The sequence below is a fragment of the Equus asinus genome, chromosome 27 (genome assembly GCF_041296235.1).
Source record: "Equus asinus isolate D_3611 breed Donkey chromosome 27, EquAss-T2T_v2, whole genome shotgun sequence".
Classification (NCBI taxonomy): Eukaryota; Metazoa; Chordata; class Mammalia; order Perissodactyla; family Equidae; genus Equus; species Equus asinus.
Window position 1 is genome coordinate 26,055,224 of NC_091816.1, and position 26,033 is coordinate 26,081,256.

Sequence of the window (26,033 nt, forward strand, 5' to 3'; positions counted from 1 at the left end):
TGTGTAGAGTTTTCAATAAACAGTTTACAACTTTCTTAAATCCTTTACAGTATAAATTGATTTTCCTCAAACTGTTTTTTGTTGTTGCAATTTTTTTGTTGTTGTTATTTTTATTTTGGCAAACTATGGATCCTGTTATCAGCTATAATGCAAATTTTTCCAAATAAAAAAGTGATCTATTATTTATACATCACTGATGTCATTATTAGTGTATTTGTTTCTATGACAATTCAATCTTTTGTGACAGGTACATAGATATTAATTTTTCTTTATCACAGAAAGGAATAATTTTCACCTATTCCACTATACACATACACACAAAAACAAAAAGTAATTTAGGAGGTAGCACAGTCTAGCGCTTAAGAGTATGGGTTTGGGTTCTGGTTCTGTTACTTGCTAGCTGTGCATCCACAGAAAAGTTATGCAACCTCTTTTAGCCTGGGTTCCCTCAACGGTGATTCTGATAGCTTCTACCCGATAAGGGTGTTGTGATGATCAAATAAGATAATATACACAGAGATTTCTGCATTGTCCCTTAGCACATAGTAAAAGGTGAAAGATTTAAACGATCTGAAGAGAAACCAGAGTATACCCCTTAGTACATGGTAAACACTCAATAAATATTAGGTATTATCAATTTACCTTATTAAGAAAGACAGTTTAAAAAGGACAAACTCATGAAGTAATTGGTATCTTTCAAGAGACTATGAAGAAAGAAATCTGACTTTAAGCAAAGCATCTTGGGACTGCCAATGATCTGTTTTCATAAGCCATGAGTTCCACTCTGCCCCAGTCATGCCAAGAAAAGCCCCCTCCTGCCCCATCTCTTCGAGATAGACTCCTGTTAATGGGAACATTCTTTATATGAACTGGCTAGTTCCAAGAGTGGGGACACTCCACTTTTGTGTCAGGAAGCTTTCTTATTCTTTGTCTCACATAAACCCTTCGCTGGTGTAGACAAACAATTCTCATCAAAATGTGATTCAGCTTTTAGGAATAAAGAACACATCACAACTTGTCCTTATGTATTTTGCATTCCCTCATTAGTAATTTTATTTGAGCAAGGTAAATTAATATCATCTAAAGGAGTATAAATTTCCCTGTAAATATCTGTAAAATCTGCTCATAAATTCAGAAATACAAGTCACTTTTACAGGAACTACTTAGAAACAAAGACATTTAATTATCCTATTTTACATGCATATCCCTTTCCTTATATTACAATTTTGCCAAAAAATTTTCATTCTATTTTTCATTATGAAATGTACTGAGCAGATGTGACAATATATACTGCTAACTTTTGTGGCAGAATGCTGTAGGTTTGTGTGTCACCATTCCTAAATACAGATGGAAACCGGCCCTTGGCTGAGAAAAGCTTTCCCAGTAGCTTTTCGTCATTGCTGTGGGTGACATGTTGGTACACGCCATCGGAATTGCACATCTAGGCTTTTACTATGTGGCTTGTACCTACGCTGGCCACAGTTCAGAGGTAATGCTTTTTGGGACCAGAAAGAGTTAGGGTATGTGCAATAACCACATAGATAGTTCTCTCTCTGCTTTTTATGGCAGCTATATGGTGATTTTTTCCTTGCATACATCAGCGTATTTGAAGCGGATTACTCATATGCATAATAATCACTACTGAGGACCCATCTTAAAAGTCAAGAGTTGGAGAGTATGTGAAAAGCATTATTTTACACTTCATTGTTCATGTGGGGACTAAATAAAGAATACCTAATGCCATTAATTCACAACTAGATCACTTATGTTTAACCACATGCTTTCTATGCATACATATATAAATATTAATTCTGGATAGAACGATAATCATTCAGTATCATAACAATTAAACAGCTGTAACCTGTCTCATGTGTTAAGTGATGGAGCTGCAGGCAAGCTCCATAAGCAGATGGTCTTACCCACCCATGCTTAATGTTAAAGACTTTTTAAAAAAAGAGGTGTTGACAAATCAGAACAAGTAGGCATAGTTTTAATGCAAATCGGCCAATTTGCAATGTAGATTACCCTAAAAACTAATTTGGTGCATAGGAAAAAATTAAGCTCTGTTGTTAAAGGAAGACAGTATATTACATTTGGATATACTAGATTCCCCACCAACATAATTATTTACTAATTTCATTCAACCAACAGAGTTTAATGGAAAAGCAGCTGGCAAAGTATTCATATTTACGGACCTCCTTTGAGTGCCCCTTAATTTATCTAAGGCACATGTCTGTTAAACCCCAGAAATAATAGCCATATTTCAGACAGCTGTTTTCCAGCTTCACTAAAGAGGCACTCAAAAAGGAGAGGGTCAGTGAACCTATCATGAAGAAGAGCAATAGAAAAAAATTGGCTCTAGTCACACCATAATCTGTGAATAAAATATGTTAAATATAACCAGGGAGAAAAGCCATGGCTTTTGTACGGACTAACAAATAACCAAACTTGTATTTTAAAAACAGGTAGGTGGAAAAGGAACTCTTTTAAGATGAAAAGAGGCTATTTTCCAATTTGTCATATTCCAGAAACGACAGAGATAAATTCTGCCACTGAAAGGATACATATATACAATTGTGGCAAGCAATAATCATATTCCTTAAAATTATGGGCTTAATTCTTCCACTCATGTTAAACTGAAGGCAAAGTTCTGCCTTTTAATTTACTCCATTAAGGTAATAAGGATCTCCGCATATAATGAAAATTACTTAAAATCCATATTAACACTTGACTAGCTGGCTGCCATTCTCCAGTTACCTGGCTTGAGTCTGAGGAAGAATGTGACATATTTATAATCTGGAACTTCTTATAATCTTTCTCTTCCTTGCTAACATTGTAAAACAGCTGACAATATGTTATTTTGCACCTGGTTTCACTCCCAAATGCCTTGGATCTAAACTTCTCAATAAAAGGCTTCTGATGAACTTGGCAAGAATTGAAAGGAACATTTTTTATCTTTAGTTCTGGTTAAATTGTATATCCAGTCAATTGAGCTTTATAACCTCCTGTATCCTACATCTTGTTGGAAATTAAGGTCTTAGATGGTTTTTAAAAGATGCAAATCAATGAAATGTTCCAAATTGAAAAAGATACTCTAGTACATTATTAAAGGAACACAACATCAGGCTTTTAATACAACATAATACAAATGTGACAAGAATCTTAACTGATTCAGATATCATGTCTCTCCATAAACTGTTAAAAAACAACTTAAATTGACTTAAGATGAGAAATGAGGTTTAAGGAAGCAAAAAGGAAATCGTAGGCCTGGGCATACTCATATTTTAAAAATCTGTCACGGCATATAATATTTAATTCAAATTAACAGATTCAAAAATTTCCTTGGGAAAAATCATAATTTATAATTTTTTCCCCTAAGACACAGAGCACCTACACAGTAAATTATTCTGAAAGACTTAAAAAAAAAAAAACTGGCTAGAAAACCACTAAGTTCATGGTAGAAAATAAACACAAGACAGTAAGAAAGGAAGGAATCCGGTTTATCAAGACTAAAGAAATCAGGCCTATTTCAATAACAACTAATGACCACGAAACAATACAATTAGTATTTTCTTTTCTTTTTTTTATTTTTTTGAGGAAGATTAGCCCTGAGCTAACATCTGCTGCCAATCCTCCTCTTTTTGCTGAGGAAGACTGGCCCTGAGCTAACATCCATGCCCATCTTCCTCTACTTTATATGTGGGACGCCTACCACAGCATGGCTTGCCAAGCGTTGCCATGTCCGCACCCGGGATCGGAACTGGCGAACCCTCGGCCGCTGAAGCGGAATGTGCGCACTTAACCGCTGCACCACTGGGCTGGCCCTAGTGTTTTCTTATATATGGTTCCCATTTTAGAAAAATGACAGTGGATTTAACCCTCCATTTTTTTTTCCACAACACGGCTGCCCCGAAAGCCTGTGGGCCTTCCAGTAAGCTGAGCAGGAATAAGCTTAATTTATGGTAGCTATTGGGATTCAAGTCATACCACAGGAGGTAGATTGAACAGAAAATCTGTACAATAACTGCCATAGTATAGAACTCATTATCGTATGACTCTAAAGGATATGAGGCATTTTTCTTCTGAAGAACTCAAAATTCTCATCCTCATAAGCTATGTGTAAATCACCTAAATGGAAAGACATATGTTAAATCTGGGTCTATCCCAGAATTGAATTTTAGAAGTTCTAAAAAAATACCCCTTTTCTAAAGTAGAGAACACATTGAACATTTCCCAAACAATACAGCCCTTGCTGCGATTTCCCTCTCAGTACCACTGCTGCCACGTGGTTTCAGACTCTTCACTCAGCTTCAGGAGGCTGCCTCTGTTTTGAGTTAGGATAAATTTCCACAGGAAGACAGGACAGAGCAAAAGGGGATTCAGATCTCTGACGCCAATGGTCTACGTTGTTTATGCTATAGTTACTCCCATTCTTAGGAGTAAAGAAACTGATGCCTAGGGAAATAAATCACCAACATGAGGAGGGAACATTTATCAAGATGGCCCTTGGGACTATGAGTGTACTGAAGATCACACAGGCAATCAGGTGCAAAAGTTACGTGAAGATTCTAATCCCAACTTTCTTGAGGACTTGTCTGATTTGAAAAATGGAAAACACAATTTTTGGATGTAAGTATGTAGGATGTGGGGTATAATTCTAATGGGGCGCTTGGGACATGATGGGACTCGTACAGGCAGGTTACCAAGAAAAGGGAGGGTGCAATGCTACAAAGTTGGAGCTGCAAGCGCTTTGCAAAAAGGGAGAAGAGTCAAAATGAGTAACAACTCTGAAGCCTTATGGGATATGGATTGTCAAAGCTCGCAGAGAAGAGTGATTCAAAAACCTTGACGTGTAGTATTTAAGACCAAAATATGACAGAAACACAGTCAAACTGACCGGTTTCAAATTTAGACCACTAAATTGGTTTTGGTTGGCTGATTACTCTCTTACTCAAAAGGTTACTGAACAATGAGTGAAAGACAAATAATTTAGCTTAAAGTGTGACCTGCCATTGCTTGCAATGTTGGCTGCAACTAAATGGAACCGGTGCCTTCAGGTTCTTTTATGCTCTAATTGGTGTATGTAAAGAAAAACAACTAACACAAAAGAACAGTTTATATAGTGAAGAGAAAAACCGCCTGAAGGATAGATGAATTAAAACATCGAAATAGCTGGCTAGTTACCATCACCGCAAACAACATGCCCCCTTATGCACGCACTTCCTCATAAAAACGAAACAAAATGGAACATTGTTAAACTGACCAGTAAAATAAACATTACCTCTGTGATAGTTTAACCAATATTGGAACCGAGTAGAGAGAGCACTGACAACCTAACAAAACAGGGCCTCCATCCTGCAGGAAGGTCAGAGAAACCAGCATTGCATTTTTAAAAAAGAGGAGACTAAGTGACCTCATTTTAAAAAATACCATTTCTGAAGGGATTACAAGGGATAAAGTATTGCATATAAAACTGTGAACTGAATAAATTAGACTAAAATGAAAAAAATAATTTTGAGAGGCCCTAAATGGATACTAATGGACTCTCAAAGGAAGAAATAGACATGTAAACACCAGCCTGGTTTTCGGAACATGGGTGATACCCAGTGAGCCCTGAAGGGGGCTTCCAGCCGCTCTCTCAGGAACTGCTATCCTTTCTGTCACATCAAATTACTCAGAGTCACTGGGACTGCAGACCAGGAAGGACATTAAGAAGTTCTCTTTTTTGCACACTTCATGGGAGGTGGTTTAGCCTGTCTGGATTTTCACTGCCAACCAAGTCAGCTTCGGACACTTTCCTTCCATGAACTCCATGCCCACTGACCCCTGATGACCCACCCTTCACTGTATATGACAAATCTCAAGGCATCCATGTCCACACTGCCAGTGTGTCAGGAAGTGGAAGGGAATAGTAGGTTTGTAACCAGCACGTTTTTCTGTTGGCTAATTCCTCTGCCTAAAGACAAGACTTAGGGAAGAATCAGTCCCAGTCAATTTTTTATGAATTTCCGTCCAAATACTCTAGCAACGACAGCAGTAACAATAAGTAACATCTATATGATGTTTTCTTGGGGCCAGATACTGTTCTAAGGGTTCTTCTACTTGTTTTAAGTAATTTAATACCCCCAGCAACTCTATGAGGTAGGTACTATTTATTCCCACCTTATAGACGAGGAAACTGACACAGAGAGCTCAACTGATTTCCCCGAGATCACACAGCTATTAAGCAATAGAACTGGGAACAGAGGCAGATCCAGGTTTTGTGGGTCTGAAATTATACAACTTGGGGAGCCCTCTTTAATAAAATGAATACCAAATTATGAACACGAAATTAGGTTCAAAAGTGAGTAATTATTTAGAATGAGAAAAGAAATCACAATAAATTATAATTTTGATGCTAATAAACACCCCAAATATCAGAAAAACCATATAACACTTTTTATTAAGTGACTGACGTCTCTAATAAGTGTTTTTTTCTTATATTTTTGGGCTATATTTACTCTTTGCCTCTTTATAAGACAAAAATTTTGTAATATCTTCTATAGAGAGAATAGAAAGATAATTTAGTCTTTATTCATTGTGATTATTTAATATGATTTTCATTATTGATAGTTTAGAAAAGTCTCATTTGATTTCAAAATTTGCTATTAGTAATGTCATGTAAATTTTTGGCATTACTGTCAGATTTGGGAAGACTTTATTGTGTAATAAACTAATCAAATAGTCTTTGAATTGATGACATTCATTAACCACTTTGTTGTGATGTCCTCATAGAATATTATGAGTTTCATGTTATCTTTGTCAATATCAGTATTTCAGGTCATATAAGCAAGAAATCTTTTTCTAGAATGTTCATATGATTCAGTGATACACTGGGATGCATAACACATGAGACTTCACACACTGATGAACTCAGTTTTGCAGTACTGCGACGGGTTTGTGCCCTAAAAATATAGGAATTCTGATAAATTCCTCAAAAAAAGAAATACTCGTCAAAAAGAGAAAATTACCGTAAATTTATAATTGTTTAAGTTCCATTAGCAAGTGTATTTCTGACAGGAGAAAACTTCCATTTTGATTGGCATTTTACAACGTATCTGATGACAAGAAAAATTTTCCACAGACTAACTTCTGTTTCCATACATTTCAAACCTTATTCCTCCTCCAGTCCCTATTTACTTGTGGTGCAGGGCTTCACAGGACAAATTCATGGCTTCTTAACTCTCTGACCCTGCACTTTCATGTCACCAGGTGAGTCAGTGGGTGGCAGGAATATTCCTGGACGGCTAGCAATAACCCCCACGGACAGCAATGATTTCACACCTCATAAACATATCCAATTAAATATAAACTAAACGTACCCCAGCTCAAATTCTCCTTAACTGAATCCTCAAAGCGCCCAAGGTCACTCCAATGTCATTCTACACAAGGAAAAGTGTGCTGGAAATGAGGTTGGAGTGAAGAGAGACAAACGACTTAACTGATGTGCAAATTTCATATTAACATATGACCATGTAAATCTGTGGTCCTCTTGCAAGATGTTAAAAGGGGCCTGTGCAAGTGAGGGGCTCTGATGCTTAAGCTTCACCAGCTTCACAGTAAATTCGCCGCTGGCCTGATCAGGGACCTAGGCAGGTGGCACTAGACACCTATTTCTTAACTACTATATCACACTGACAGATGTGAATCCAAATATCTCCCAGAGTAATCATTTGCAGGTGTAACGTGGGACCCTTGTTCAGAGGGAATTATAAAGTTTGAAGAAAAATGTAAAAAGGTAGTTTCAGAATTTCTATGTTCTGTATTATTATGAATATGATTCCCAATTTGGGAACATTACAAAAGTTACAAAGAATATTGATTTTTGTGGTCTAAGTCAAGTATTTATCAGAGTGGTCATTTTTCTTTTTCAAAACTGTCACCTGTTCTTTTATTTAACAGCTGAAACACTAATCTTTTACCATCATCCTGAGATACGAATTAGAACCCGCTGCCTTGTCCACACTGGTATAGTTTCGAGTTTTCTCTCTCTTCCCCCCTATACTGTTTGGCAGATAACTCCCCAGCTGCGTGTATTTCATTTTCAATTTCTAATCTCCAGCACCCCAAAGCCCAGAGCGACCATGGTATTTAATAGAAGGATGCTGAGTACTGTATGTCTACGTTCTGTCTGAACAAACAAAGCGTGTCTTTGTGATCATTAATGATCTTGTTTCCCAATGTACTAAAGAATTAGAATAAAAACAAATAGCTGATCTTTTGTAGCTTAAAGGAATTAGGATTTCCCCTAGGCCAAATTTCCATTTGAATTGCCTGAAAGTACATGAAAATCAATGTAGCTCAATAAACAACTCGGTGTTTGAGACATTACCAGAAGAAAGGCACCACAATAGACTCCACCTTTCTTTCACCATCATTTTAAAAAGCAACACCTCTCTAACCCCCAAGCCAAACATACCAACTTCTTGTTAAGCTGTATCCATGCTGAAACTGGGTTACATTTTATAACAATGAAATGGAAATTTCATTAACTCTCTGATGCAAATTCGTTGGACAGCAGTTTTGCTTTACTTTTTTTTAAAAACTTTTTTTTTAAACTCACCCAAAACATTGTCTGGGTTGCAGTTTGTCTCATTTATACTTAAGAACAAAATTAAAACAATAATTTCCTGAACGCTATAGGCTAGGCATTATAATAAGTGATTTACATTCTAGTATTTCATTTGATTCTAACAACCCTATCAGGTACATAATATTCATATATGAAGAAACACTCAGAGAGGTTAAATGACTTGCCCAAGGTCACTCACTATGTAAATACTGCAGCAAGTGTTCAAATTCCAAAAGCCCTTAAACAGAGTATTCTGTTCCCAAATCTCATATGATAGGTATTATTACAGCTATTTTACATTTGAAAAAAAAGCCCTGAGGCTAAGAACGGTTGAGATAGAAGTTATAGTGAATAATTCACAGAACTGATTTGAAAACATGTCTTTTTTTATTTCAAAGCCCATGCTTTTTTCATTGTTACAGTGACTTTCAGAAGAAGTAGTAGTCAAATATCATAGATGAGATGCTCAATAATTGCCTAACGGACAAAGAAATGAACTAATTAACAAATGAAAAGTAATGGGAGCATGCGAAGTGCAGTATCTTACCAAATGGACCCCAAGTCATCTGAAAAAGTGAAGATGATGCCCATTTTTTAATGTCACAGGAAAAATAAAAATAAAGTTAAATGAAATTGAGAATAAAAAGGGAACCTCATGCTTAAATCCAGTAATTTTCCAAATAGAGCAGAAATGATCAATAATTAAGAAATTCTAGAATTGCAGAAGATCTCAAAGGGTCCTTCAGATAGGACACTTCTCAAGAGACTTAATCTTTTGCGATAATGGGTGGAAGGAACTTAAAAATACTCCCCTCCTAAAACACTCCTCAAACTAACAAAAAGAACAAACAAAAACTCCAATGTTTCACATTTAAGGAACTGTGGTATTGCTAAAGCTTATTGGACTGGGGATTCAAAAATTTCTTCCGGAGCTTGTTCCAAGATTTAAATATATTTTCCAGCCTGAGGTTCCTCATTATGTCTAACCAACATTTAAACACTTTAAGCACATTTTCTCCATTTCTGTCTGTGGAGAAATGGGAAACGCCAGTCAGCCTCCAGAAGACAGTTCCCCCATCTACAGAGCTCTGAGCCTTCTTTACCTTCATAACGACCCTCCAGGGTAGATAATAACCAAATGTGTTATTCGGTCTTCTCCCAGCTTTCCACTCCCTTCTGGTCACAATCTCATCTATAGCATCCAATGCTCTCAAATACAAATGGATGGCTCTGAGGCAAATTTTTTCAGCTAATGCTGAAAAGAATGGTTTTTGTGGAGGCTACAAGTTAGTAATACTCCAAATTAGAATGTATCATTGCCCAGGATATTTAGTTAGTATTGCACTTAAAAGTTATTGATTCCGGCCACAAACATCTGTTCAGCAGAGGCTGGTATGGCATCTACATTGCTTCTATGGCCAATTAACTCCAGCCACAGGCCAATAAGCTTACAGTTTCCCCCTCTTTTCCTAAGAAGAGAAGAGAGAGCCAAGCAACTGAGTTGCCTTTATGTCGTTATAGACTTTGGTTCCAGTTAAATACATTAAGAGTGAATTTATTGAATTAGGCCAAGACAGTATCTTCCAGTTCACAGATTTGACTTTGATTCACCTCAACTCTCACAATAACAGAACTGTTCAAGCTTTTTTATACAGAGTTGGCTATGCAATATTTTGATTATGCCAACTATCATTTATAAAACACAATTATATTTAATGTATTTTTAACTTGCTTTTGGATCCTCTAAATATTCTTACATCTTTCTTATCTCATGAAAAACAAAGGTAAGAACCTGAGTATGATAATCATTTGACCTTTCTGTAGGATGGTCACATACAAAGGATATTACGTTAGTTGAGCACGTACTATTAGTCTATGTTAGTAATAATTGCTGGTGCTTATTTGATGTGGTTCAATCATGTAATTTCTCTTTATTTATGAATGGGTTCGACGATCATAAATGCCTTTTTGGGGAGGAAGAGAGAAATATTTATTTTAATCATAATATTGCTAAAAGTAGATTTCCCTTTGTTTCATTTCCCATCTGCATAAAACACTAGTCAAAGTCGAACCCAAGAAAGGAGAAGGACTTGGAACAACGAACCTGCAGATGAATATGCCTAACTTGCTGAACACATGATTCATAACGAAAGAAAAATATGAACACTAACAAAAATATCAGACTGGAATCCTTTTAGGTAGGTAGGGTGCTCAGTAAATACTCTAAATTCATAACCGATTTTACTATCAAAATGCCTATGGTTTTATGAAAGCATGAACCGTTTATGAAGACAGTAAGATGACTAATGAAGAACATTCTTTGCTTTCTATTGGGAACTTTGGTTTGCTTCTAACTGTTTAATTTCTCCTCCATCTCTCTTTCAATTAACCTCCCTGTTTGTATTCAATGAGATGGCACATAATATGCAGAAAGGAAAAAAATCTTGCTGATTTATGAGTATTTTTTCATAAAGTGGCAGCTTCTTTCAGCCAAATGCGTAAGTGTTGAAATTGAGAGGAAATGCACAGAACAGTAACTATACCAAATGAGAAAACATACAGTAGTTTCCCGGGTTGTTTAATCAGTGGCTCACAAAGGCCTCTTTTAAATTGGCCCCTTAGGCATCATTGTGGACAAATACACAGGTAGTAAGTAGACAGGGGAAAAGCAATGGGGTCTTCAGATGGCAAAATTTGGAATAACCAGTTCTAACAGCATAAAGGAGCAAAACAATGATTTAAGGGTTCTCTACATCTTTTAAAAGGTTCACTTCGAAGATTTATTTTTAAATGAAGCAGGGCCTTTATTTCCACACTGTTACACATATGGAGCATAAAGGCAACAAAATAAAATGAAACAATAGAAAACGGAATTGTTAACAACCCCAGCAAGATATGTTAAATTTTAATAAAAAGACCTGCTGCTAACAAAAATCCTGCTTGTTTTCGGACAACTGAAAAGTTGTTCAGGAAGACCTCGTCTGTGGGGAACAAAGCATGTGATATCGCCAAGGTCAGCGAGGACAACAACAGAACGATTTGTTTAGTAACCATTGGTTGGCAAGTTAAATGTGCCTATGGACAACTTTATAGTATGTTTCCTTGTTTATAAGCTATATATTCACGTGTTTGTTGTACTTCCTAGGATATGTATAGTGAAATATATAACATTTTCCCCCCAGCTAGAATCAATTCACTTCTGACAGGGCATGGGGATGGTGGGGTCATAAAATACAACCAAGTATGATTAGAAGCATGTTTTTCCTGCCCTGCCTCTGCCATTCTGGTCTTTGGGTATGGAGCTGTTTGGCCATGAGGATACTGCATTGACCTCTGTATGTCCCCTGAATGATACACAAACTGTGGTTGTCAACTTTTTTCTGCCTTAAAATAGTTCACATGAACAAGTGGCAGCCATGGCCCTAGGATGCCTCTCTTAAAGAGTAGAGGAGGGGAAAGCCATATCAGAATCGTGGAGACGAGCACTGCACACACTGTGGATGCGTGCATCTGCACTTGACCTCAGTACAAGCTAGATGTTTCCCCAATTGTAGGCAGTAAGCCCACATCCAACAAGTGAGACCCTAAGGATCTTTTGCAGGTAAGAGTTGACATCACAAACTTTCTAAGTTTGCAGGGCTGACGCTTGGCTGGCATCTGGAAAGCTGGATGCTCCCTACACTGATAAGGTTATTTCGCCCACCCTAGAGCACTAAACGCGTGCTTTTCTTTGAAGAGTCTGGAATTTTGGTGGTTGTAGCTGATGAAGGGCACCTTTTTGAGCAAACCAAATAAAGACCTCTAACTATAAGTCTCAAACAGGCTTCCCTGGGCGGAAACAATGCACACGTGTTGATTCATTTCACTGCTAGAGAAAGGAGCATGCTCCACGTGACCTCTTTGGTGGGAGAGAAGGAACATAGGAAGCCTGTGCGTGGATTTCTCCAGACACTGCTTGTTGGATCTTTTCCCTTTCTGATAACTACTACAGCCAGGAGCACAACCATGCTGAGTCCAGTGAGCCCTTCCAGTGGATTGCCACATGTGGGCATGGTAGTGGGACCCTTGAAACAGATGTCAATTAGATTACAAAGAACTTAAAGTTTTGTAAAGATACAATTGTGACAATTTATAAGATGTATGTGATTTCAATTTTCCCATGAAAAAATTCCTGGCTAACCAATTCCTATAGGCAAAAAAGTGAAGTACATAATACTTACAGACGCACTGGAAGAAGACATCGTTTAAGGTATCAAGAGTGCCCCCAAAAGCTTTTACCAAATTCACCCCCGCGGACAGAAAACAATGTGGAGAAACATCGTACCTCAAATTATGAAATTTTCATAGGACTGTGCCGCTTATAATTAATATTGTACACTTTCACTGAAACGAAGTAGAAATTTATTACTTATTTTTGTTGTATTTTCTTTAATTAAATGTTTTAATTTCAGTGACTCACATAGTAAAAGGACAGACACTGAATATCTTGAAAATATGGTACTATATATGTTCTGGACACTTCTGTATCCATCTAAGTACCATTTATGTACTATCGTTGATCTTAAACACCTATTTGATTGTTTTATTTAACCAACAGATGTTCACAAGCGTCATCGTATTTTAAGAAGTATTAAGCATATAAATTTAAGAACAGCTAGACTTGTGTATTTTACTCTATTTCTTGTGGTACTACAAAATAAAGTCATAAAAAGTCATAAAAAAGTCTTTTTTAGAGACTCAAATATATAGACAAGTGCTAAGACATGTGATTGTGAAATCTACAGAAGCCAAAAAGGCCACATATCTGGACCCATTTCTTACAGTAAAAAATACTGCTGTTATGCAATGGCCATATGGAACACCAGAAAGCAAAATTCAGTGAAAGCTTATGTACAAGGAAGAAATGAAATCATCTTTCTGTGCGTCAACCTTTGTGGCCATCAAAAAACAACGAATAAAGAATTTTTATACTTCACACTTGTGACAGTCGTGCTAAAAACAACTGAATTGTCATTGTAAAACAATATCCTTATTTAAAAAGTAATTCCTTTTTAAGAAAGATGAGTGAAAATTAATTGGAAGAAATCAGCTCTTCCAAGTTGAAGAGCAGCAAACAATGCGAGCTCGTTAACCAGACGCGGAGGAGAGAGAGAGAAGGGCAGCCAGCCTACCAATGGTGCAGTGCTCTCCGTTCCATCCCTGGCTGCATTCACACTTGCCGTCTTTGCAGGTCCCGTGTTCGGCACAGCGCGGGTGGCAGGCTCTTTGATTACATGCTGGGCCCGTCCAGGCTTCTTCACAGCGACAAGTGCCCCCCATGCAAACGCCGTGGGAGCCACAGTCCACGGAACATATTTCTATACGGGGGAAAAAAGAGGCAGAGCCGGGGAGAAGAACAGAGGGGAGTGAGAAGGGGAATTAATGAGCAGAGCTACATCTTAAATTCAAGTTGGTTAAGGTGGAAAACAAAACCACGGAAAATCAATAAAGAGTATTTGTATATTAAGTACATTTCAGCCTCTATTACTAAGAATTACAAATGGCAGTTTACTTTTGTATTCATCATTTAATTTTATATGCTGCTGTAATTGTGCCTAAAATACACATGACAATTTTGTTTTAGTTTCCTGTATTATATGTGTGTGTCTATACCTACACACACACACACACGGGCTACTAACAAAGCAGAACACGATTCCTAACGAGAGGAAAATACACACACACACACACACACACACACACACACACGTATCTGAGAGCATCTTCTGGCAGCCAAGAACATATGCACACACACACACACACACCACGTTAATATAAAATTAATGAAATATTTCAGTGTCTAAGCATGTCAGGTATCTAAGAGGAGTTGGTTCCATCACTATGGCAAGAATTGAAAAGGGGTTATTTCTTATCCCACGGTTTAAATTTTTTCAATATTCAGAAACTTTCATTAAAAAGAATCTATTATAGTATGCACATTAGCTTGCTTCTGACACACAGATACGATGCTTAAACAAAAGAAATTGTTTTTCCTCTTCAGCAAATTTGTACTGTTGACCAACACAAATTGCTTAGCAAAACAATATTAGAAAATCAGTTTAATATTCTATATCACTACTGATTCTGTCATTTGAAAAACAAGGCTTTTCAATTACTAGGATTACTGAAAGGAGCGCAAGCAACTGAAGTTCTTCAACAACTGTAACCACAGGGGAGGTCTTTACAAGAAATTCACGTGTCTGAGTAACTTTTTTTCTTAAAAAGGTTTCTTAAAAGCTTTATTTAACTAGATCCAATTGAGAGAGAAAGAGAGAATGTTGAAAGGTATTTTAGTTTTTACTCTTTACACATAAAGTGAAATAAAATTAACTATCTCTTTTTTTCTAAGGGCGTAAGATTATTGTTTAGCTTTGGTTTTCTCGCAAAAATAAAAATGAACAATAAACACCTAAAATCATTTTTAAGGAACAGAAAAGGGACTACCACCTTATTTTTAAATTAAAAAATAGTAAGTGTTGTGGTAGTCACATGCTCCTATCCTCCCCATTCATTGTCCAAATGACATTTCTCAGACACAACAATTCGCTGCCTCACAGTGCTGAAAACTTTAGACACCCTCTCAAGGCCCTATTGTTGTAACATTTCTTACAAACAAGAGCTGGGACTATTCACTGGGAGAGAGTGGTATGTGCTTTTTCGGGCCACATTTTCTATCTTGTTTGAATTAAATTTTTGATTAAGAGATCCAAGATGGTTTGATTAACTTCAGAGGAATGGAACGTCAAGGCAGCTCCAGAAGAGAGAGGTTTCTTTCTGAGGCCCCCTTTTTATTCAATCTAATCAATTTTTCATTAGGATGAAGGTGTTTATCAGCATTTAGCACACTCGCTTTGAGCAAGGTGCGTCAATCTTTGTAATGAACTTATTAATTAGAGTTAATTTAATTGAAGTGGAATGGAAGGGCTAATTAATGGACGAACTGCTGATGAAGATAGAGAAAAGCTCTGTTGCTTCCAAACCTATAAACTTTCCGATGGAAAGAATTCATTTCTTCTTTTAGCAACTTAACCAAATGTTTCTTCAGGTATAAAATCTACTCTCTTATTGAATTTAGACGTTTGAAAGGCAATTCCGCAACAACAAAAGAGGTGGCTGGTAAAGTGTTTTGCTTTACGGTTTCAGTTAGTCAGAAATTCAGAATTATGCTGCTAGTAAACTTTAAGTCACCAATGTAAATGGACAATAACGTTTGGGAACTTTGAGAACTACGCAACGTGCAGATAAATGGGAGGCACACAATTCTAGACATTTTCACAAGATGAATATATGCATATTTGAGATCTTTACTAATAATTCTAAGTAAGTTTTCTGTCTTTTTGGAGCTAATAGTGAAGTTTAATGAAGTTTTTTCTCTGCTTAATTATTTTCTTCCAAAGAAGAGTACAATATTCATTATTCAACTCCATGTACTGAGAGTTTACTATGTCAGGTTTCTGTTTTGTACGGGGCAGGTACAGAGGAACGCCATGAAGACCTTTGCTCACGATGCCTAAACAGTCATTCTGCAGACAAGTAAAGTTAGATTTTCAACTAGCAAAGTAACTACATCAGCATGAAGAAAATCTGTCAAAATATGTAAAATAAATATGTGATTTTGGCAGCCAATTTAATCTTTTAATTAAATTTATCTTTTTTTGCTATTCATAGCAATATCATTTTATGAAGACTGAATTATCTTTTGAGCTATTTAATATCAATTACAAACTATCCTTTATAAAATAATTCAGTTAATGTATTAAATAACTTCATATGAAACAAAAAAGGGGCTATTTCACTATTCCTTTCTTATTTGGATAATTGTGGGAAACCAATTCGAAAGACAACATTTCTAACAAGTATTACTTTATAGATAGTATTATTGTGCCCACTTTGCCGATGGAGGCATAAGTAGGTTTACTATACAGGTAATTATACAAGTTTAATCCATAAACTTTAAATGGATTTTTTTCTGAGATGCACTTTTTACTATAGAAGATGTAAATAAAAACTCAACAGAAATAACTAAATACCTATTTTGATTTTATAAAATATATTTTTAAGAATGGAGGAAAAAACAAGTTAATGTGTTCTTTAAAATAATGCCACACACCCATGCTTGATAAAGGTTGCTTGGTGATGATTTCCTAAATCTCTTTAGAGATACATTAAAGGCCCTCTATAATCCAGCCTCCAATTTATTATGTTTTTTACTCTTATTTATCCTATACAGGTTATTTGCTCCAGCAGTCATGCATTTTCCAACAAAAGTTTCTGGTTATCCAAGCTATCTGAATCAACTAATATTTCTAGGACGCAGTAATAGACATTATAAACCTTGTCTGCCTCCAAAAATGTATGGCCAAAAGATGAGAGAGGTAGAGAGGAAGGAAGTAGGGAGGGATGGGAAGAAGGAAGCAAGGAAGGAAGGAAGGGAGGGAGGGAGGGGTGGAAGAGGAAAGGCAGGAAGGGAGGGAGGGAGGGGTGGGAAGAGGAAAGGCAGGAAGCAGAATTGAGAGAGGGAGGCAGCAAGAAAGAAAACTCATAAGTTGTCTCTTTAACTAGGACATCTACTTATGGTTCAACAGAAGTTTTCCACCAATACTACAAACTAGCCTACACAAACCTTTCTGCAGTTTGTGCTTCCAGGATTCAGGTTGCAGTAGGTGAAGAATGGCACATGAATCTAGCACGCACATCACTCAAGTTTCCCAAAATGCCAAGAAAGATTGATTTGTAAAAATTCTGTCTTTTTTTCCTTAAAATAAGCATGCTAATTAGCTACCTAGCGAGATTTCATTTAGGTTTATGCCATTGGGCTATACCAACAGAGGAAGTAATTTGCATTTCATAGATTTCACATTTGGGGAACCATATCCAATAAATACTTTTATGTGGAAGCTCCTCTGAATTGCTGAGGAATTAAGTAGGACAAACTGCACTAGCCTTTGGAATTCCACTACCACAACTGTTACGACCACCTCGGCTCCTTCTATTATCGGTTAGTACTCACTGAGTACTTACTATGTGTAAGGCACTATTCTAAGTGCTTTTCACACATTAACTCATTTACTCTCTATGACAATTGTATAAGGTAATACTATTATTACCCCCAGTTTACAGATACAGAAACTGAGGCACAGAGAAGTTACATAACTCGCCCAACATCCTACAGCTAGGGAATGGCCAGTCCAGGATCTGAACCCAGGGAGATCAGCTCCAGAGTCCCTCCAGTAAGTTAACACTTACAGTTAAATAAAGGGGTTCAAAGAAGAGGGTAACCAATCAGGGTGGGCAGGATTAAGAGTGGACGGACCCCTTCACGAATCTCGACTTTATGCAGAATGTCTTTATTTACTCAACACTGCTCATAAAATGTGTCCTTCTTCTTGCTCCTTTCTCCCCCTCCTTCCTCTCTCTGTTCTTCCCATTTCTCCTTCTCCCCCACTTTTTCTTTTCCTCCCTCTTCTCATTATTCCTCCTCTTATTCTTCTTTTCTATTATTTTTGCTCAGACAGTTTGCATCCAAACATAATTCATCCTCTTCTCTATTTCACACTCACCCTCCCACCGCCTCCCCTGCAGCCCACCTACTCCCCGAGCTTCACGTCTCCCCAGCTAACGTGCCTCATTCAGACACATTCACACGAATCCCTCTCTCCCTTGTTCCAGACTTTCAGCTCTTCTCAACAACTTCTATATTCTGTTTTTCAGCAAGTCCTGTCTATGTTTCCTTGAAAATGTCCTTCAGGTTCATCCTTTTCATTTCTGCTAACTCCAAACTAATTCACGTTCTCATCACTTGACACTTCTGGGAAAGCTCTCCACTGTCTTCCAGCCGTCAGTCTCGCTGGTCACGCTCTGACATATAATCGATACGACAGTTCTCCAAGAATACTATTCTCATCATATTAGTGGGCACATCATTATTATGAGTGAATTCTCCATTGTCTAAACCACCATTTCTAAACTGTGTCCCCCATAATTGGGCCCAACCCAATTTTTACCTCTAAATAGTTTTTCTTCACTGTCCTATGTATACATTGATATTCTCACAGTTGAATTTTTGCTAATCGTAGTGGTGGTGGTGGTGGCAGCTATATTTAGGATTTATTTTGGGCTAGGCATTATACTCAGTACATCATATGCATCAAGTCAAGCAATTCCCACAACATTTCTGTGAAGAATGTCTAATGATGAAATCCATTTTATAGATGAGCAAACTGAAGTATACAGCAATTTGCCTAAGGCTATGGAGCTATTAAGTAGGAGAGACTGGATATGAACCCAAGAATCTGATTTCAGAGTCCATGCTCTTAAGTACTTTCTAATACTGTTCCCCTAGTCAAAAAATGTTCCCCCCTCCCCAACACTAACTGCAATCTCTAATAGAGGGCAAGAAATGTTAATAAAAGTCTCCTTGAAAACTTTTAATATGCATCAAGGCAGGGTCACTCCTCCCAGTGTCAATTGAATTTAGTGTATTATTCCATGTAACACTCAATAAAATGTCAAAACGGAATGTACTGGTTTCTAAGTATTTCATGAGTGTTCACCTTATCTTCTCAATTGAACTGTAATCTTTGAGACTAGAACAGTATCTTTGCAAACTGTGTGACTAATGAGTAGGTCATGGAATTAATATCTATAAATGTATACTCTTTATTGTGATCATGTTTAGCTTTATGTTGTCAAATAATTTTTTTTTTTTTTTTAAAGATTTTATTTTTTCCTTTTTCTCCCCAAAGCCCCCCGGTACACAGTTGTATATTCTTCGTTGTGGGTTCTTCTAGTTGTGGCATGTGGGATGCTGCCTCAGCGTGGCTTGACGAGCAGTGCCATGTCCGCGCCCAGGATTCGAACCAACGAAACACTGGGCCGCCTGCAGCGGAGCGCGCAAACTTAACCACTCGGCCACGGGGCCAGCCCCTGTCAAATAATTTTTTAACTGAGGCTTCTCTGTTTATGAGATAATGTGCTTAAATTCCCAAGCTGTACACAGGCCTTGAGAGTTAAGAAGACAGAGTTCTGACACAAACAAAAGATTATTCTTTACAATAACACTAAAGGAGAAATTTTAATGACAAGATTGACCAAGCCTTGTTTCTTTTATTTTTATAAGACAACTAAATTTCATGACTTTTAATACTTATAATCACTTTAATAAAATCTATATTAAATTTAACGTGTGCTTTAAAAAACAAAATCTCTTAATCTTTAGCTCAACAATATCAAGCACTCAATTGCACTGCCTTTATTGACCTCACCATTTGAACAGTCTGGGCCAGTCCAATTAGGGTCACAAGTGCAGGATCCACTTTCTTGAAGATATGTTCCATGACCAGAGCATTGGTCTGGACACATGGTCTTTAGTATTTCGCAATTGTTGCCACCCCATCCTGGACTGCAGTGACATTCTCCATGGATACACACACCATGATTAGAACATCCAGGGTCCAGACAGTCAGCTGGTGTAAAGAAAAGAGAGCAATTTTATGATTAAATCTACAAGATAGCATACACCGTACATGCAGAACAAAGAATCAAATCTCAATCTCATTCATATGGACATTTTGGATGCTCAAACATTTACCTACCATTTTCAAGAACTTGTTACTGAAAATACAAAGAATTACACAATAAAGCATTGAGAATCATGCCATTTAGGTAAATGAGACTCTTGCAAGGATTTGTAATTTTCATGAATTACACACATATGCTCTTGAGATTTCAGACTATGGCTCTCTGTTCTGCCTAATCTGAGAATGATAAGTACTGGCTTCTCTATAACAGAATCTCTATCAGCTGACCTAATCCACAACCACTGAGTACTGACAGCTGTATGGGACCCTCAAACTGAGAAATAAATGAGTTGCATACTCGCTATCCCTCGTAATTCACTTTAATGTGCTTTAAATGATGAGATTTAATTTAGCAATTTGACTCAATAAAACTTTACACTTGTAGGGTCAATGGCCTGAAAATTTAATTCCAGAGACTTAATTGCATTACTTTGTGTGGGCAGATCAATAAAATCAATTTGATTGAAGAACAGAAATGGTGATTTCTGCTTTTTGACAAAACAATTCAACTGCACTTTACAGGATAGCATCTTGACTATGCTCATTATATACAATTCTGGAACAAACTCATGATGTCGTACTTTTTTCACTAATATATTATGTTTAATATTCTTTCTTTCTAGAGATGCCTAAATTCTAGATTTAGAAGCTGGCATCCATGTGGAAGGCTGTAACAAAAAAAATCAATAGTCCACTGTCCACTGTTGGTTTCAAAACACAAATGTTTGCTTAGCTTCTCAGAGTAAAAAAGAAGAGAATTATCCACACTACCAAAAAAGAGCAAAGGGGCTCTTTGGTCTTTGACCCTTATGTCAGTTAAAATGTCAATAGAGCAGTGCATCCATAAATATGGAAATCAAAATTACTTTCATAAGGAAGCATATAAAAGATTCATCTGCCAAACTGAAGATTACAAACATAATCTGTTTCTTTATGAGGATAACAAGAGGCTTCGGTAAATATTGACATGTTTACCTTCTTCACAATTTTCTCCTTTGTATCCTGAGTTGCAAGCACAAGAGCCCATGATACAAATCCCACGACCCCCGCACAGTGGGTCAATACACTGGGTAGTCGGCACATCACACTCGGTGCCCTTCCAGCCGCTGAAACAGAGGCAGCGGCCCTTGGAGTACTGCCCGTTGCCACTACACAACACTGGACAGGCTGCTGTGAAATAAAACACGACAGAAGAATTAACAGCCACATTTCCCATCGAGATCCTGAAAGAAAAGAGACATCGCTGGAACAAGCAGTAGGCCAGTTCCCCTCCTTTCTTTCCTGTCTTGGTAGTTTTCTGAATTACTCGTGTTCCTACAGCTTATTCATATTGGCTTAAGAAAAGCATCTAACTGGCATACCTCTTGAACAATCTGGACCTAGAAATCCTGGAAAACAATGGCAAGTTCCAGAAACACACTCTCCATTTCCATGGCAATTTCGGGGGCATTCCACCACAGACTCTGAAGAATAGAGAAAGAAGGAAGACTTGTTGCAGAGCCTGCCTCTTGCACAAGGTAAACGTTCCCATCATGTAGCCACATGTTGAAGGAGGCATGGATGGCTTGCTCCATAACCAAAAAAGGACTCACTTAGACTAGATCTTTCAAACAATAAAGCAAAGCATTGCCACTTCAAATGCAGATTTTTTAAGTGTTTCACGATGCACCATCCTCCTCCAAGATAAATTCCAAATAATATTTTCTCCCAGTGCTTCCTGGTTTTCATAGTTTGTCACATATTTATGAATAAACAATTTAAAAATATCTCTCCCATTTTCCCTCAGGCTCTAATACCCTAGGAGTCATTCAAAGTTGGTGAAGATAATTTAGTTTCTATTCAACACAGCGTTTAGGCTGCAGCCTGGAAAATATGCTTTGAAGACCGTTCTTACCTATAACAATGGTATTAAAAGACACCTGTTCCGCATTTTTCCCATCATTATAAAAAGCCAGATGCCAGATCCCGGAATCCAAGTACTGGATAAAGCCAGCCTCGTGGAGACTGACGGATCGCGCCTGTCGTCCTGCTCTTTCCGACTCCAGCAGGTTCCGCTGCTCTCGCGCAATCAACCTGCTGCCATCTAGGAGCTCGACAAAGTCGTACTGAGGATGAGGACAAGTGAAACGGCTTAGTAGGCAGAAATATCACCATTGTGGCTGCTTCTCTCTTTTCTTTTTCCAACTTTTCTCCTTTGCTCTAATAAACGAATGGTCAGAAAACAGTTCCCGACTCACAGCTCTTCTCTGCATAGCATGAAAACTACCCACGGTGCCCCACTGTTGTATTTAAACTCCACAGATCGTGTGTTCCCTGACTGGGCAACATGTTTTCCAAATCTGTTTAATTCTTATGACTGATGGAAAGTTTGATGAGTGTAGGCAGCTTGGGGATATAAACACAAATCTATAACATTCCAAACCCAGCAGCCTTATTTCAGTTACACCACTAGAAAATCAAGTCTTAAGGTCTTCTCCTTGAATTCTCAAGTGGTAACAACCACTCTTGAATACTTACTCTGTGCCAGGATTATTTCTGATCCTCACAGCAACTATTCTAGAAAGGCAATGATATCTACACTTCAAAGATGAAGGAAATGGAGGAGCTCGGGCAGGGTAGACATCTGGGAATTGAGGCAGCTGGTATGCGAACTCAAGGGCGCTTCGCTCCAGAGTTCAGGCTGTTTCCACCACTCCACGCTACCCTCTCTGTGACCCTGGTGTAACCACCCCAAGCACCACGGAAAACTCCATGGGTTTTTCACTTAGCTACGGTTAGATTAAAAACATATAACAAGATGCCTTCACATCTTTAATCAAAGTCTAAAAAATTAAACAGTGGAAGTGTTCTGAAGGGATGGCAGCAAATGTAAATATGCCCAATTATTATTATGAACTCAGTCACCATTAAACTCAATTTTTGTTTTAGTAAGATTAATCTGGAACATTGGGTAGCTAAAAGAATTTAACTGGAGAATTTAAAGACAATTAAAACTATGGAACGTGATTGGTAATAGTGGGGTAAAATTTTGTAACTAGAGATAATGCAGTGAATTTGAAAGACACTGCCAAGACTTTACAATGTAGGGTTTTGGTTTTTGTTTTTTGTTTTTTGCTGAGGAAGATTGACACTGAGCTAACATCTGTGCCCACCTTCCTCTATTTTGTATGTGGGATGCCTGCCACAGCATGGCTTGATGAGCAGTCTGTAGGTGTGTGCCCAGGATCTGAATTTGCGAGCCCTGGGCCGCCGAAGCAGAGCATGTAAGCTTAACCACTATGCCACTGGGCCAGCCCCCTAATGTAGTTTTAATAAACTTGTTAGATGACAGTTTCTTAAAAGTAGAGTAATTCAGTTTCTACAAACTCTTACCCAGTTTTGTTTTACTCCCGAGGCATGTGTTTATGGTGAAAGTATACTACAGTACTCTATATACTAATCATTAAGGTTACCACACTATATGTGTGAATCATCAATATTCTACTTTCTAATAGATTCCTTAAATGGAATTTCATCGGGGTCTATTTAAGGAAAAGTTTATTATAGGAATCCCTTAACACAGTCAAATTGGAATAAAAGGTGTTGTTGGGATTCTGAGAATCATAGTTAAATTCGTTGCCACTGTACTGATCACAGACCTCTACTGTTACTACTGGACAGAATTTAGAATATCTAATTCAGTTTCCAACACATTAAAATTTTTATTTAAATATTAAAGCATTTTTTTGTGTAGCAAAACTGCATTATAACATCACTCAGCTGAGAGAAATACACACAATTGCTTTAACTTGATTAGCATTCAAAAATTTTTTTCATTTATATCTTACAAGGATGAAAATAATGACTGGCGTGGATATTTAATCCGCAAATATTTCACTGGTGGGGCTGGCCCCATGGCATAGTGGTTAAGTCCGCTGCACTCTGCTTCGGTGGCCCGGGTTTGCAGGTTCAGATCCAGGGTGTGGACCTACACATCACTCATCAAGCCAGGCTGTGGGGGCGACCCACATACAAGATAGAGGAAGATTGGCACAGATGTTAGCTCAGGTCAAATCTTCCTCAAGGAAAAAAAGAGGAAGATTGGCAACAGATGTTAGCTCAGAGTGAATCTTCCTCACACACACACACACACAAATTCACTGGACTTGTTTTCCAAAATTATCAGAGGAAAATTAATTCAGCACTTTTGAAAGGTGCCTCATTCTCAAATAAGCCATTAATTTTCTCATCAGATTTAAATATTTATATTAGCATGGTAAAGAGACAAGAAAATGTTTCTTTTTATGGTCCTATTTCATATAAACATTTTTCTTCTCTAACATTAAACACAGTAACTGATTAATCGAAAACGGAGGAAATTTGGGGTTTTAAGTGGTCTTTCAAGCCCATACTCATAATCATACCTTTATCACAGAAATCACCCCTTGCATCACACTATGAACAATAAAATAAGGCTGGAGCGGTCAGCATGATCGTGGTGGAGGGGAGTAGCTGACAGTTGTTGAGTCTTTACCCAGTTCTAGGCTCTTCTGTAGGGGCATTTCATGCACGACTTCAGGAGGGTTATTCAAATACTTAAAGACAAGTTCCCTATTTAATGCTAAAACCATCTCTATGAAAAGTAAACAAATGATATGGAATAGAAATATTTAATAACCTTTGTTCATAGGGTGTAAAGTAATCACTTACAGGCAAACTTGAGTCTTGCTCTGTAATACCTAATCATAAGATGGAGACATGGATTCCCTGTGGGAGCCAGCCTCAGGATCTCATGCTATTTTTAGGATGAAATTCAGTCTCACCACTTTGGGGAAGCTATCATGAGACAAAGGTTATACTTGATAAAGGTATCTTGGTGGTTCATTTCTGAACAGGGAGACTATCCACAAGCTTAACTCAATTTAGATATTACGATGATGAGAATTCAGAATCTCTGAACACCGAACTGTTTTCTTAAATCAACTTTTTGGTGGTGGCATCATCTCGCTGTGTATCATTGGAATATAGAGGAGGAAGAAATTTTATAGATCATCTGATCCAACTCTTTCATTTAACAGATAGACACTGAGGTTTAGAGAAGTTAAGTGATTTGCTCAAGGTCACAAGGTTAAAAAGAGGTAGGGGTGTGTGCTTAGAACCCAAGTTTCAACTCCCCTTCTCAAACAGCCTTCATGCAAATGCGCTTAAATGATACAGTACACTATTAACTGTAGAGCGTTAAATTGCTTCCTTAGGCTTCTAACTGTCCAGGAGAATGAATTGGGCATCAGGGAGAAGAAAGTCAATTGATTTCTTGGCAACAGTCAAACGGACAGTTTTATAAAGGGTCACAAAGACTTTCAAAACTCAAGTGACTATTCTGAACGTCTGGCCAACTTTAATTATTTCAGGTTGATTTATTTAACATTCCCCAGAAACAGAGAAATGTTCAATTTGGGCTGCTTTATAGCATATTTCATGTTTAAACACTGAACTCAGAAACAGTTGTTTGCTCTGCTGATCTTGAATCAACCAGACTAAGGAACTCTAATAACTGTGGAGCTTAAGAAAATGCGTAGCCTACTTAAACACATACACCGTGGCAGAAAAGAAAAGCGGATATCACGTACATTGTGTGTAAATACCAGAAGAATTATGAGAAAACCTGGAACTACACCTTTAATTTCCCTAATCTTATATAGTATATATAACTTGCAAAGAGTCAATTCTAAATCTTTAAATAAACCTTTAAAGTATATAACACATTAGACAATTTTTTTCTGAAACTATTTTTTGGAATTTACTTTAAAGGTTACGTGCTCACT

The 26,033-nt window shown here is 37.5% G+C and overlaps 1 protein-coding gene across 19 annotated transcripts in view; it reads right to left on the minus strand.

The window, feature by feature from the left end:
* The window catches only part of TENM3 (teneurin transmembrane protein 3), a 579,767-nt gene that overhangs the window by 85,290 nt on the left and 468,444 nt on the right, over positions 1–26,033 (minus strand). For all 19 annotated transcript variants that reach the window (XM_070499641.1, XM_070499653.1, XM_070499652.1 and 16 more), the window contains 5 exons: positions 22,124–22,334; positions 21,591–21,692; positions 21,205–21,399; positions 19,915–20,115; positions 13,783–13,968 (listed from right to left, as the gene is read on the minus strand). In XM_070499641.1, the coding sequence (XP_070355742.1) occupies positions 13,783–13,968; positions 19,915–20,115; positions 21,205–21,399; positions 21,591–21,692; positions 22,124–22,334 (895 nt within the window). The remainder of the gene's footprint in view (positions 1–13,782; positions 13,969–19,914; positions 20,116–21,204; positions 21,400–21,590; positions 21,693–22,123; positions 22,335–26,033) is intronic.